General features: G+C 42.6%; 2 protein-coding genes across 5 annotated transcripts in view; one reads left to right on the top strand and one right to left on the bottom strand.

Moving 5' to 3' along the window:
- The window catches only part of NQO2 (N-ribosyldihydronicotinamide:quinone reductase 2), a 243,462-nt gene that overhangs the window by 92,314 nt on the left and 135,621 nt on the right, over positions 1 to 15,527 (bottom strand). The window lies entirely within an intron of this gene.
- DUSP22 (dual specificity phosphatase 22) overlaps positions 1 to 15,527 on the top strand; it is a 96,713-nt gene that overhangs the window by 14,674 nt on the left and 66,512 nt on the right. For all 4 annotated transcript variants that reach the window (XM_033934900.1, XM_033934899.1, XM_033934896.1 and 1 more), the window contains one exon: positions 3,500 to 3,582. In XM_033934900.1, coding sequence (XP_033790791.1) covers positions 3,500 to 3,582 — 83 coding nt within the window. The remainder of the gene's footprint in view (positions 1 to 3,499; positions 3,583 to 15,527) is intronic.

Below are 15,527 nucleotides of genomic sequence, written 5' to 3'. Positions count from 1 at the left end.
TAATTAGTCATTTCCAGTCTGGATTATTGTCATTCCCTTCTCATCGGTCTACCAAAATCCCAAATACACAGATTACAGTTTATCCAGAATATGGTCGATAAATTACTTTCTGATCTTTTCTGACCAAATATTGGCTCCCCATAGCTTATGAGATTCCTTTAAAAATACTTGTTCTCTCTTATCAGATTCCATAATTGGTCTTCCCACATTTCTGGCTAGACTTCTTGTCTCTTGTGCTCTGCAAGGATTCTCTGCTCTAGGCAGTAGCATCATCTGATCAGCTCTTCTTCCAGCCACCTTGGCACTATAATTTATTTATTTATTTAATTTGATTTCTATCCTGTCCTCCCGGACAGAATGGGTTACAAGCAAACATTCACAGTGGAATACATTTGGACAGTACAAAGACTATACAGCAACTTAAATACAGGTCAGGAATGGCGAAGGGGGTATATAAGGGGATCAAGGGATGATTGCAGTTGGGATTTCAGCTGAAGAGGAGGGTCTTTTCCGCTTTCCGGAAGGTCATCAAGGAGTTCTGTAGTCTGATTTGCGGGGGGGAGTTGGTTCCAGAGATGGGGGATGAAGTGGCTGTAGGAGCACTTGCGGGCGGTTTCTGACAGGAGGGACCTTCCTGGGGGGATGCATAGGTGTTTCTCCGTTTCAGAGTGAAGGAGGCGGGTGGGGGTGTACAGGATTAGCTTGGATCCTATGTAGGCTGGGGTGGTGGCATAGATTCTTTTATGTGCTATTACCAGGGCCTTGAATGTGCAGCGTTGGTTGATCGGGAGCCAGTGATGGGGTCGTGGTAGTTTGAGATCTTTTATGGGCCACTCCATTAAAGAACTTCCTCCTTTAGTGTGGCTGCTCTGGATTAGCCTCACACTTTATTTTCAGTTAAATTGCAGTTTAAGATAAACTACTGTTCAAAAAGCCTTTCAAAAGGTGCCCTATGTCTAATTCTTTGATATAGAGCTATCCCAAAACTGACCACAAACAAAGCTAAGTACAACTGTTATTTGAAAACTTTGGTATTTATAAAACCATTTCTGAAATGACTTATACTAAAGGGAATTAATCCCATGAATTTAAAATATTTATAAGTATTTAAAGTATTAGTGGATCCTGTGACGAAGCGACATGTTAATCATTGGGGAAATGATTGCTTTGACCCCAGTGTGTTGTCTCTGAGGATCGGGAATTCAACGTTTGAGATTGGGTCCTTTAATTCTTTGATTGTGACATGTGTTCTCAACTTGTCTAGTTCATTGTCACTGAACAATAAGTAGAGACTTCCCCTCCCTTTTGTGACCTCCATCCTCTATTTTTTATTCCACTTGTGCTATGCCAAGGATCTCAAAGTCCCTCCTTGAGGGCCACAATCCAGTCGGGTTTTCAGGATTTCCCCCAATGAAAGCAGTGCATGCACATATATCTCATGCATATTCATTGGGGAAATCCTGAAAACCCGACTGGATTGCGGCCCTCAAGGAGGGACTTTGAGACCTCTGTGCTATGCTGTATATCCGTTTCTTTTCCTGCTCTGTATTTCATGTGTGTTCAACTGGCATGTTTGTCATTGTCTGCCTTCCCACCTTCCTATTTAATTTTAAACTCCTGTATACTGCTTAGATTTTCACTATACAGGTGGAATATCAAATAAAGTGATCCTGAATTTTCTGAGAATAAGGCCGTGGGAGTAGCAGATTTCAGAGGGTCAGCAAGAAGTTTGGATTACATATTAAGCACCATATTCAGATAAACAAGCAGGTTCATAACAGTGGTTTGGGGGACCAGCAGGCTGTTGCAGAAAAGTAAAAGATGAGCTAGAATATTTGTAGGAATGGATAGAAAAGGAAAAAAAATAAAAAGCGGTGTGACCTGGAATACTGATTGACTTCCCTGCTGCATCCAACACGACAATCCCCAAAATGGTAACTGCAATAGGTACTTAACACCAAAAAGCAGCTTGAGTCAAATAAGTTCTCAAATGTGTGAAACGGGGTGTCCTCAGCGCTTAACATAGATGGTACACCATCACTGGACACCTCACGTGTGCTCAAAATAACTAATGAAGTGAATAACTTAAACGGTGATATAAATAGTTTATAAATCACACAGGTGCTGTAACAAGCGGGAGTCCCGCTAAGAAAACCCCCCAGCCAACTCCAGCAGGTAATAAACTCAGACTTAGCTTAATAATTGGTCCAAATGTCCGTGATCAAGACACCATAAATAGGGAAGGCAAGCAGTTTGGCTCTGTCCCATCTGTTGGGAGAAGAGCATAATTCTTGGGGCTGAAGTGTTCTAGCAGGGCTTGAGAGAAGACCATTATTATGTTCTGCTATACTTCAGAACATGTATCCTGCATGTTAAGCATTTAGGCCCCCTTTTATTAAACCGCGATAGCAGTTTTTAGCGCCGGGAACCGCGCTGAATTCTGCTCCCGACGCTCATAGTGCAGCAAATGTTTAGTTAGCAGCAACGGAAAGAGAGCGACACGCACGGCACTGGATTCTAAAGAGGTGCATCTTCTCTCATTTCTTAGGTCTGGATACAGAACTTGGAATGGTCCGATCTATATGTTGATTTTCTGATTAAGGGTATTCTTTCATATTCATTGTAATTTGGTTACTAATCGCCTTGATGACTTATTTCAGTCTTTTTCATCAGCTTCGTCTCCAAATTTGTGGACTAATAATGCGTTGTATATTTTGATATTCTTTAGCTGCTTGGAAATTTGATTTAATTTCAATTTACAGTGTATGTTTTCTTTTATTGACTTGTAATTGTTGTCAATTATTAAAATCATAAATAAAGAAAAATAAAAATAGTAATTTGGTTGTAAACCACTTTGATGCAGTTGGTGCTATATAAATAAAAAATAAGAAATTAAAATCATAAAGGTTCTGTGGCCCTTTCTGATTAATCCAAAGTTTACCCTTATGAGGTTGATTTAACATTTGACCACTACTTTATAATACTTTCTCCTAGTCTTGTCTTGTTCTCTGTGGGGCAAGGACTGTCTTCTTTTATGTGTCTGTACAGTGCTGTGTATGTCTGAGAGTGCTTTAGTAATAAATTAATGGCAGCACAATGCTTTCAATTATTCTTATTTCGGAGGACTGCAGCAATGAACTGTAGAACGTGAAAAGGGCAACATAAAATAATTTATATTGTTTACCAAATGTTTTTCTGCAGTATGCTTTATATAGTACCGCAAGTGGCAGCATTTGTTTAGGATTTATTTTTTGTCTGCAAAAGGTGTTTGATCAGTTTTGGAAGCATATATTTTTTCCGGTTGTTCTTTCAGTTCACAAAGTTTCAAAAAAATATGAGTGGTCATGTTTCTCAACATGTGTGTAAAAAGCCCAGATGAACCCTCCTGTTTGTTTAAGATTTTGCACACAGGGTGCTTCTTGTTGTTGAATTTTCTGGCATATGTTTTGTGGGTTTTTTTTAATTATTTAGGTTTTTTTTTGTCTTTTTGTCCTTCCAGATGCTAGAGATATAGAAGAACTGCGCAAGAATAAGATCACACACATTCTTTCAATCCATGACAGTGCTCGTCCTATGCTTGAGGTAAGAGGGGAGCAGTCACCATTCCCCTGACCCCCCCACCCCCGTACGCACATTTTGGGCTCCTTTTACTAAGCTGCGTTAGCGTTTTTAGTGCACGCAGCATTTTAATGCGTGCTAAACCCGCGCTGTGTGGCTAGAACTAACGCCAGCTCAATGCTGGCGTTAAGGTCTAGCGCACGGGGCAATTTAGCGTGCGCTATTCCGCGCGTTAAAGCCCGAACGGGGCTTAGTAAAAGGAGCCCTTTATGTATCATCAGCCCTTTATGTTGCTCTTCTGTAAACATTTGCCATTTAGGGGGGAATGTATCAACATGGGCTACCCTTATTGTATCACTAACTCGTTTTGCTTTAGCATTGGTCCCGTTTTAGGCTTGATGAGACCTAATTACTAATAACGCACGTTAACAGTAAAATAACACGTCTTAATGGTAGCTGCATCGATAACTTCTTCCCCTTAGGGCTCCTTTTACTAAGGTGCGCTAGCATTTTTATCGCACGCACGAAATTACCGCGCACTAAACCGCACGGTACGCTTCTAGAATAACGCCAGCTCAAAGCTGGCGTTAAGGTATAGCGCGCGCAGCAATTTAACGCGTGCTATTCTGCACGTTAAGGCCTAACGCACCTTAGTGAAAGGAGCCCTTAGTCACTTGCAAAGCAATTTATTTGTTTCAAACCTTTAACTATGCTTACCTAATACGTGTTCTAACCTTCTTATTAGAAAGCACAGTGAAATCTAAATCCTACAGAGGTTGAGTGACTTCAATAAAATGCCTTTAATTTGTAAAAAAAAAAAAAAAAAAATCCTACCCCCTTTGCTATGTTGGTTTATACATTTTTGTACTTTTCTTTGTCTGAAAAATATTATATAGAACCATAGTAAAGTAGCCTTTGTGCGCACACAATTTTTTCTCTCTTTTTTTTAATTGATGAAAACTGCCTATTTGTTTTTAATACAGTTCTGGGTGAATTGCAAAAGAAGAACACAGTCATAGTTGGAAATTATATATCTGTGCTGTTCTATAATGCTGAATAGTGTTTGCTGCAGTGTAAAAATTTAGTAACCTTTTTTATTTTGTGAGCAAGGGGCTTGGTTTGTATGCACATAACAGGAGTCTGACTGTGCAGAATGGAGTCCTAAGAGAAAGGGTAGGCCTTTAACGCAAAGCCGTTTGAGTGGACACCACCACCTTGTTACAGCCACATCTGATCGCTGAACACACTGCTGAACAGGAAGACTTTTTCTCTGTGTGAGACTAAGGGCAGAGGATTTCTTTCAAGGAAATAATAGCACACAAGCAGAGCCCTCCTGGGCTGCTTGCTGCAACCTGCGAGCTTTGCTTTGCAACAGTTTTCCACTTTGACACGCAGCTCCTGATTGGTAAGGCCCGACTTTAGTGCAGGAAGAGGCGGCCGGAGCATACAGCGAGTGATTTCCTTCACTCAACGGCGCTACGGCTGCTCTCTCCTGCCTCTCCCGCTGCCCTCTCCAGGCTCCCCCACGAAAAACCGTATTCGCGTTTTTTCAAGATTCGTGGGGGTTCCTGGAACAGAACCCCCGCGAATATCGGGGGAGTACTATACATTTCTTTGTAATCTATCGGTCATGGGCAGAGGGGGGGGTTAGGTGAACAGCTATGTTTTTATTGCTTTCTTAAAGTTGAGGAGTCGTTCAAGGGATCTAATATGTGGGAGCAATTGATTCCAGTGGGTCGGTATGAAGTGAGTGTAGAAACATCATTTGGCAGTTTGCAGTTGAAGGGCACAACCAGGGGGCGTTTTGAGGCGTATTTCATCCTGGGAGCGGAGGGACTTTTTAGGCACTTACGGAGGAAGAAGTGCATCTAGCATTCTTCTGGCTTTTCTACTACTGTAAATGTCCATTTAAATATAGTGGCCAAATTGTAGTAGCTAATACATTTACCTGTAGCTAAAAATTAAATCGCATCATAAAGTTTTCATTCAAGATTTGGGCATCATGTCACAGGGGGAGCCTATAATTCACCACCTGCCTGAGAGAGAAGCTGCGCTAGTGCAGTTAGAAGGGTAGCTAGCTACTGCAGGGTGACCACTGAAGAAGAAAGCCTGGCTGGCTCAAGGGATGAGTGCTGGGTTAGTAACAGGAGGCTGAGGGTTCAAGTCTCTGTTAAGGAGTAGGACCTAAGTGAGGAGAGGAGGGTACAGACATGGTGAGGGCAGAGTTATGCCTGTGTTGATTCGGGTTCTCTGAGGCAGCATGGCAAAACGCATCAGAACCCGTTGAACCCCTTCACTTAAAGCTAAGTCTGTTTACTTAACTAGTTGAAGATTCAAAGCTATTTAAATATAAGTCATTTAAAGTTGGAAATTTATTAAAAGGTTTAGCAGACAAATTGTAGTGCAATGATTGAGAATTTGAGCCATGTCAGTAGTGGGCTAAATTATGTTTACCCATCGGTTTCATAAGCAACAAACGGTTTTCTGAGCACTAAGTAGTGTTATAAAGCTTATAGTGCTAATTATACCAGTGTTTGCACTTTCATTTATTTGTTGCTAGTTTAATGCACCTGGGGTAATCATTTATTCATTCCCGAATATATTTGGGTACACTGAAGAAGAAAGTCAGGAAGGCTAGAAAAGTTAAGGCAAAACACAATATACATAATATACAGTCCCTTCCCCTCCACAATATACAGCTCCAAAATCTGTGCATTACCACATGTATTCAGAAGTCACCACATACAGCATTCAATTTTTGAAATTTAAGAAGATAAACGAGCATACAGGTTTTCAAAAATTGCTATCTAATGCTCTATACAATGAGCCCAACTGACTTATTTTGGATATCCACTCAAAAAAATACTGCTTATATCTCCACTACAAACAGCTCCACAAGTTTTATCAAATGAGAAGCAGTGGGTTCTCGACACTGGTTCATTTTCAAAGGATTTCCTGAATCTGCTCAATGGAAACCTCAAGGACAGCACATCATGCTGCAAACAATCATCCAGCCATGCTGGAACATACAAACTGCAGGATTCAGGTATCCTTAATAGGGGAAGGAGGGAACTTTCTAGCATGAAAGAAGTAAAGGTTTCAGAAGTAAAGGTAAAACAAATTCTTTTGTCCCCTGAGGGACTTATTTGTGGACTACCTGGTAGGTCAACCGGAGAAAACAGGCTAATAGATATCTTGACTGTAGAGTACATACCAACAGAAGAATTGGGCTTGGGCAGATACTCTATATGCTTTGTCATGCCAAAAGAAACTCAGACAACTGGAGACTGATCCTGCATCTGAAGACAGTGAAAGTGCCCCGATTCCGCATAGAAACCTTTCGGTCTGTCATTGCGACAGTGACACCAGGGGAATTTCTAGCCTCTTTGGATTTGATGGAGGCCTACTTCTTACTGGGTCAGACCAATGGTCCATCTTGCTCAGTATCCCGTCTTCACGGAGGCCACTCCAAGTCACAAGTACCTGGCAAAACCCAAATGGTAGCAGCATTCCATGCCACCGATCCAGGGTACGAAGTGGCTTCTCCCATGTCTGTATCAACAGCAGTATATGGACTTTTCCTCCAGGAACTTGTCCAAACCTTTTTTTAAACTAGCTACATTAACCACTCTTAACACATTCTCTGGCAATGCATTCCAGAGCTTAACTATTCTCTGAGTGAAAAAATATTTCCTCCTATTGGTTTTAAAAGTATTACTCTGTAACTTCATTGAGTGTCCCCTAGTCTTTATAAATCTTGATGCAGTAAAAAATTGATACATTGGAGAATACCTTGGAGATCTCCATCAGTGTTAGTCCTGGTTGTGGTCAGGTAGGTTAGTGCTACCTTGTTTTGTTTTTTTCTTTTGTCTCACATGGTTTGTACCATGATTTGATTCTCAACATTATTTAAAAAGCTATGTCAGGGAGAATCCCCGTATCCCTCCTATTTATTTCTCCTCTTATAGTGCTTTGTTGCGAACTGAGGAGGAGCTGGAGTGCAGCCCAGAGCTGGCGATAGAGCCGTAGAAACTTTAACTCCTTCTATACAAACTTGCGGATGTGGATTCAAACCCACTTGTCAAGATCCCTGTACTCTTCTACCAGAAAGATGATTATCAAGGTAAGGGCCTAATCTTCCCTTCATTACATGCTCCCTAGTCCTAGTACAGGGTTGCCAACGTCGGTCCTTGAGCGCCACAACCCAGTCAGGTTTTCCCAAATTAATTTGTATGAGATCTATTTGCATGCACTGCTTCCATTATATGCAAATAGATCCCATGAATATGCATTTGCGAAATCCAGAAATCCCGACCTGGCAAGGGCCAAGGTTGGCCATCCCAGTCCTAGTATATTTGGAAAGAGTAAACAAGTGATTTGCATCTGCTCATTTCACTCCATTCAGTATTTTATAGACCTCTTATCAGATCTCCCCTGAGCCATTTCTTCTCCAGGCTGAAGAGTCTTATCCTCTTAAGCTTTTTCTCATAGGGAATTCATCCCATCCCCTTGGCCTTCTCTGTACCTTTTCTACTGCTTTCATGCTCTGCTCATTTGAATACCCATGCATTTAAGTGCTGTGCTAGTTGTGCTTTCCCTTACAGAATAGCGCATTCACATTATGCACAATTGCGCATAAGTGCACATTTGTGAAAGTGCTAGCATTTTGTATATTTATGAGCGCAAGTGGCATGTAAATGTGGGCACCTAGTTGTCAAATTCCCTCTAAGTTATGAACATAAATGCATGTTTTAGGAAAGGTTTTGAAGAGAAACATTCTTTGCTAAAGGTCAACAGGCTGAGAGTTCTTGGTTTTGTTCTCTTCTCTTGGTTTTGGGAAGCATAGTCACAGATTCAGAAATTTCATTTCCTTGCACTTTCTCTGTTTGTCTGTAGAGGAAGTGGAGTTGCGCTCTTTGTTGTTATGTCACAAAGAGTCCTGTCCCACTGTTTTCTTCTCTTTGTGGTTATGACGTGGAGAATCTGGTTCCTTTGTGATCATATGCAAGGTAACACCAGAGATTTTGCTAGATACTTTGTCTGAAATTTGTGGTAATAAGAGTCGGCACTTTCATCTCCTAACTCCTCTCACTTTGGGTTCTGCATCCCCAACCCTAAATGTCATGTCTGTCTGTCCAAGTTAGATTATAAGCTCTTCTGAGCAGGGACCGTCTATAAATCTCAAAATGTACAGCGCTGCATATGCCTTTCAGTGCTATATAAGTGATTAGTAGTAGTAGTAGCACTATATTTTAGGTGATATAAATCCAAATTAAATACCATAGCAATCAAGATTCTCTGTCAGAGTTCTTAAATAATACACTTTTTTTTTTTTCTAGATGCATTCTCCTTATTTCTTTACTTTCTGTAACGCTATCTACCTCAGCATTACAAAAATTTGTCTTCATAGATTACAATTAATTCAGAATACTGCTGCGAAGCTGATCTTTGGAAAACGTAAATTTGACCATGTGACCCCTTTGCTTCAGAGTCTTCATTGGCTCCCGGTTTATTTTAGAATTCAATTTAAATGCACTTGTATTTCTTTTAAAATTCTACATGATATCTTTGATCCTCTTATTCCTTTATTTTGGAACATTTACCGATTCTCCTTTGCAAGAGGTATCCAACAATTTAAACTCTCCCTTCCTTCTAAAAAAGGGATTAAAGGAGTCAAGATCTTCAGTCAGTCTTTGGTCTTTAAATTCTCTCAACTCTGGAATGATCTCCCTTTTTTTTTAAGGAGTTCCAGTTCGTTTCAATTTTTCCGTAAATCTTTACAAACTATTCTATTTGCCAAACATTTTGAAAATTAATTCTTTTGAAATTTTGCTATAATAATAATAATAATAATAACATTATCTTCTATTTATCATTTGTAAATCATTATCTGTTTATTTAATTGCTGTAAACCGAGTCGAGCCTTCTCAGAATGATGACTCGGTATACAAAGTTAAGCTTTAGTTTAGTTTAGTTTCTATTTGAGCAGGCATTCCTTTGTGGTTTCCACAGTTTCTTACTGAGGAAAGAAGTCAAGTGAGGCAAAGGTTCAACTGGCAATGTCAGAAATAATTTAAAACTCAGAGATGTGAGCAAAGGCTTCTCTGTCTTTTCATTTCCTGCCTAACTTCACTTGCCAAATGGTGGCCTCCCAAGTCAAAATATTTGCTATTCTCTTGGAGGCCGAAAATGGCGACTATCCTATCGCTCTATGGTACGGCCGCATCTCGAATACTGTGTGCAGTTCTGGTCACCATATCGCAAAAAAGATATAGTGAAATTAGAGAAGGTACAGAGAAGGGCGACAAAAATGATAAAAGGGATGGGATGACTTCCTTAAGAGGAAAGGCTAAAGTAGCTAGAGCTCTTCAGCTTGGAGAAGAGATGGCTCAGGGGTGATATGATAGAGGTCTATAAAATAATGAGTGAAATGTAAAGGGTAGATATGAATTGCTTGTTCACTCTTTCCAAAAATACTAGGACTAGGGGACATGTGATGAAGCTACTAAGTAGTAGATTTAAAAAAACCAAAGAAAATATTTCTTCACACAACCCATAATTAAACTCTGGAATTCGTTGCCAGAGAATGTGGTGAAATCAGTTAGGTTAGCGGGGTTTAAAACAGGTTTGGCTAATTTCCTAAAAGAGAAGTCCATAGGCCATTATTGAGATGGCTTGGGGAAATCCACTGCATATTCCTAGGATAAGCAGCATTAAATCTGTTTACTACTTGGGAGCTAGCTAGGTACTTGGGACCTGGGTTGGCCACCGTTGGAAACAGGATACTGGGCTTGATGGACCTCGGTCTGTCCCAGTAGGGCAGTTCTTATGTTCTTTCATGTGAACCCAGCCATGAGACCAAAGTCTGGATCTTTCATTCCCTGACAACAGGTTGCATTTCATACGTTGTAGATCTTTGGCCCATATTCTATAAATGGCACCAGTTTTTAAGTGAAAAACTCTATTTAAACAACGTTTTAAATGGATTTTCAAGGCACCAACCGGTGCTGGAATTGCACCTCCGTGGGTGTTTTAAGGTGCCTAATGCCACTGTAGGTGTGGCTAATGGCAGAAGTAGTAGCTACGGAGTTACAATTCACATCAAAGGAATGCACTGGAAATGTAGGCCTTGAAAACCCTGGCCTACATTTCCGGTCCCTACCTTTGTCGGAGATGCGATTCTCTAAACGGTGCCATCGCTTGATTGACACATAATTAGCAATCGCTTTACGGCTCTTAGCTAGTCAGCGCACTTTGGGACCCAGGAATTATTGCTTGCTTTAAAACTGTTGTTTGAGAGGAGGAAGGGAGGAGGACTAAAAAAAAAAAAAAAGAGGAAGTTAAGTGTCTTGTAACTTTTCTATTACCCTGGGGGCTTCATGCTATGGTTAACCTGAAGCAGTGTTGCGTAAGTTTTATTTTGAGAAACTGGAGGCCACATCTTCAGGTACCTAGGGAGGGAGGGTGAGTTTCATTTCAGAGGGAGAATAAATGGTTTCAGGTTTTTCAAGCCCACTTTAAATCTTTTTATGTCAAATTGGTGTGGGGAGTAGGAGTATGAGTACAGTGAGTATTAGAAAGTAGACTAAAAAAATGTAATCCTGATCTGCTGAAGAATTGTACCTTACCTTAATATCAGTTTGCAGAAAGAATAGCTAGCAACCTTATTGTTCCTGCACAGAGTCCAGCCCTGCAGAGCATATTGATTATGTTCCAAAATCAATAAAACATGCTTTTAATCTTTATCCTGTCTGTCCATAGGCACATGTTGGTGTATACAGGTTGATAGACATGGCCAAAACAGTTCAGGAAGGATTTTGCATGGCTGCCGCAGGTCAGAAGCAGGTGCAAGTAACTCACCTTCCCTGGCATTATTGCTCTGCTCTTCCCTTTCTGGTGTCCCTCAGGTGGGAGCAGAAAAGTTGGGGTTGCATTGGGCTCTATTTGGCTATAATGCTGCAGTAGAGCATGGGTGCTCAGACTCGGTGCCAGAGACAAAGTGGTACTTGCTAGAGAGGAATGGGCTTGAGCAGTACTGGTCTCGCAGGATAGGCTATGCCATTGAGGATGTCTGATGCAGTGGCATAGGAGAAGTAGGAGTTTCTGTTCAAGACTTGTTTCTTTCTCAGCCGCGGTACCCATCTTGGATTTCACGTTTGTTGTTTTTTTTTTTTTTAATTAAAAGCCTCCATTTGACTCAAAACACTTTGATTTGGTTAACAATCAATATGCATGGACTCCCCAGGCCTTCTCCTATATCATGCCAGATTTGTGCTGGATGGATATCTGAGGAGCATCTATGCCTCCCCTGGTCCTTCCAGAGGCCTGGAGTTGCAAAAAGCTTGCGAGAAGGGTTATAAATCCCTCCTGGAGTCCTCAATCAGCAATTTGGTGCTGCCAGCGAAGCGAAAATGCATGGCCACCCCAAACACAGGGAAGGGACTAGAGGTAAACTGAGGTCCTTGTGATATAGGTCAGTTTTTTAATTCTGAATTTGTGACTTTGAAGTATAAAAGTGCTGCACCACCAATTTTGGTGGCATTAAATGATCAGAGCCCAGTCTTTCTACATTGATAGGGTCAACAGGAGTCTGAAATCCAATCAGAAAAGGACTGGTATGATTGGGGGGCCGATGTGATATCCCTTCTCTATAGAAGTGCTTCTTCTTTAGGGGAAGTGGGATCTTAAGTGGATGCCACCAGCCAGTTTTCACTGGCAGCATTGGATCAGGATAAGGATCCTACAGTGTGCAGACTCTTTAAATTACCAGACTTAAATAAGATCATTGCAGTTTCTCTGAGGAAATTAAACTTGGAGATCCTGCCACTGTCTACTCTGCACTGCAGTTCTCTCTGCTGAGCAGTACCAAGATCCAATCCACATGCTTTCCATCATACCCTGAGATAACCAGGATGCTAATGAAACATTGTGAGACACTGGAGGGACCCCTAAGAGGGGCTCGGGTTATGTCAAGACCCATGGATCAAGAATTCCAACAGCTATTTGCCCTGCCAAGGTTAGATTCCTTGGTGGCACAAATGACAAAGTGTATTTCTCTGCCTAGTGAGGGTGGAGTAGTCCTGAAGAATGCTCAGGACCGCAGACTGGATTTACTTCTAAAAAGGTAGTTTGAGACCTTAGCCTTGGGTCTAAAGCAGTGGCGCCTTCGTGGCACAGGCTTGCCATAAAATGTTATGCCAGGGGACGGAGCTTGGTAAAGATGGTGGCTTGAAGCTGCACGGGGACGTTGACGCGGTCTTTTTGAATATTTCCTGATTTCGCTGTGGTGAAAAGGAAATCTAAAGTCCGGGTAAACCCGGAAAAACCTGTACCTCAGACCGGGTCGATAGATTCCTTCGTGCAGCATGGCCCATGAACGCAGCAACCAGCGGACAAAGCCTCGGCAGGAGGGAACACACATGCAAGAGAGCTCTCCCTCGAGGGTGCCAGCTTGTCTCCAGAGGAACGGAGTCCTCCGGCTCATCCCGAGGCATTGGTAGCAGTAGGAGCAGGGGAGATGCAGCTGACTCCAAATATGATTCGGGACACTCTCTTGCCTGTCCAGTAGGGTGGGGGATTCAGCTCTGAGAGGAGACAGGAGGAGTGTGCTAAGCCAGCAAAGCAGCCGGATGGTAGAAAGGAGAAGATACAAGCAATTTCCATGATTTCTCTTGCAAATGCAAGTATTATTTCTTTAGCAGAGGGTGCCAGAACTGAGTTTTTGCCTCTATAGAAGCCTGAAGTCTTCAATATGGAGTCAATTTGGGAGGCTATTTCTAGTCTCAAAATTTTTCTGGGAACTCAGATACAGCAACTCTCCCACCGTGCACAGTTGTACTTTCAGAAAGTTTGGATTTGAAGAATAAAGTCTCAGTCTTGGAAAACAAATCAGATGATTATGACACTAGAATAAAAATTTTAGAAATGCAAGCACTAACTTAGGTTGAAGTTAGTGCAAGTCTTCATTTTAAGCAATGGAGAACTTCATTGGGAGATGTAATTTGCGGATTATAAATTTTCCAAATTGTTTTCCACGCCTGCAATAGTTATGTTTAAGCATTATCTAAACGAGGTTCTGAAAGTACCTGAGTCCGCTCTCAAAAATATATTATTTACCTAGGAGAGTTAAGTCTCAAAATCCCAACCAGCAGAATTTATCTGTTGATAGTTTGGATTTGTTCAATTTCCTGGAGAGGTCGGAATCTGAGGCTCAAGTTTCTGCTACTTTATTGGTGCAATTTGCTATTAATTCTGATAGGGAATGGATGCTAAAAGTGTTTTTTAAATATAAGGATGTTCCCTTTTTGTCTAATAGTATAAGAATGTATCCAGAAGTTTCACGTCCAACCCAGAAAATAAGAAAACAATTTCTTATTTTGAGACCTGAGGTGATACATATAGGGGCGACTTTTGTTCTGAGGTACCCCCCCTCCCCCGTAAGTGCATTTTGGTATATAAAGAGAACAGATATGTTTTCATGAGCCGCAGCAGTTATCTAAATTTATTTCATCTCAGGATGGTAAGTAGTTACTTATTTAGCTTCTTTCAAATCTATTCAGAGATGAATTGTTCATGGCCAGTCAAGCCTCCCTCTGGTTTTCCTTGTTATCAATTTTGATGGCTAATTTCAGCAAATATTCAGCTCCATCTTCATTAGATTGTGGACTGACTTATACTATGTAATGTAAATTGTACGTTTGTATTATGATTTATTATCCAAAGTATGGACATGTGGAGGGGCATAATAAAAATATAACGTCTAAGTCCCCTTTTGGTCTAAGGCCCTAAACGTTGAAAGTAGAAGCAGGGAAAATGGCCATTATCAAAAAAAACATCCAAAAGGAGTTTAAAAAAAAAAATAATGGCCTGCCTCAACGTTCAGCTGTTTAAATGCCCAGACCACCACTATGTCTAAACTTACACCATATAATCAACCTAAAAAAGCCTAAGTCCCAAACGCCAAAAACAAGGGCTTTTAGGCTAAGGAGGAGCCAGTCCTTCGCCTAAAAGCTGGATTCTGTAACTGGTGTCTGTCAAAAATAACACCGGTTACAGAATCCACCCCATTCCCACAAGGAGCCCAAGTCCTCTTGCCCCGTCGAGCTGCGACCCTCACACCAACATCGGAGCAAGAGGGAGCCTAAGCCTTCTTGCCTTGGTGAGCCGCGACGCCCCCCAACGATCGGGGCAAGAGGGAGCCCAAGCCCTCTTGCCCTGTCGAGCCATGACCCCCCTCCAAAAACATTGGGGCAAGAGGGAGCCCAAGTCCTATTGCCTCGTCGAGCCGCAACCCCCCCGACAACATTGGGGCAGGAGGGATCCCAAGCTCTCCTGCCCCGGAGAGCCACGAACCCCCCCCCCCCCCCCCCAAATGATCGGGCCAAGAAGGCGCCCAAGCCCTCCTGGCCAGGTGACCCCCCCTACCCCCACCCCCACTAAGATCTGGGCAGGAGGGATCCCAGGCCCTCCTGCCCTCGGCGCACCCCCCTCCCACGATCGCCCTCCAATGAACCCCCAATCGGCCCTCCACCCGCCGACCCCGCGATCCTCTGCCGACCCCTCGACCCCCCCAATCCCTCTCCCAATACCTGTAGATACATTGGCCGGATGGACGGGTCCCAAGCCCGTCCGTCCGGCAGGCCTGCCATCTGTCGAATGGCAGGCCTTAGGCCTCATTGGCTCAACCCAGCCCATATGCCTAAGGCCCCGCCCACAGGAGGTTGCGGGGTCGGCAGGTGGGGGGGGCTGATCGGGGGTTCAGGGGGGCGATTGTGTGAGGGGTGTGTGCCGAGAGCAGGAGGGCATCGGATCCCTCCTGCCCTGATCTTAGTGGCGGTGGGAGGTAGGGGGGTCACCTGGCCAGGAGGGATGGGCTCCCTGGGGGTTTCGGCTCTGCCGCGATATGATCACCCCTCTACCCGAACTGCTACAAACCGCGGCAAGAGAGATTGGGCATTTCTCCTTTATCT

This window comes from Geotrypetes seraphini, chromosome 2 (genome assembly GCF_902459505.1).
Source record: "Geotrypetes seraphini chromosome 2, aGeoSer1.1, whole genome shotgun sequence".
NCBI classification, from domain to species: Eukaryota; Metazoa; Chordata; class Amphibia; order Gymnophiona; family Dermophiidae; genus Geotrypetes; species Geotrypetes seraphini.
Note: the sequence above shows the minus strand (reverse complement) of the source record. Positions and strands in the feature narration are given on the sequence as shown.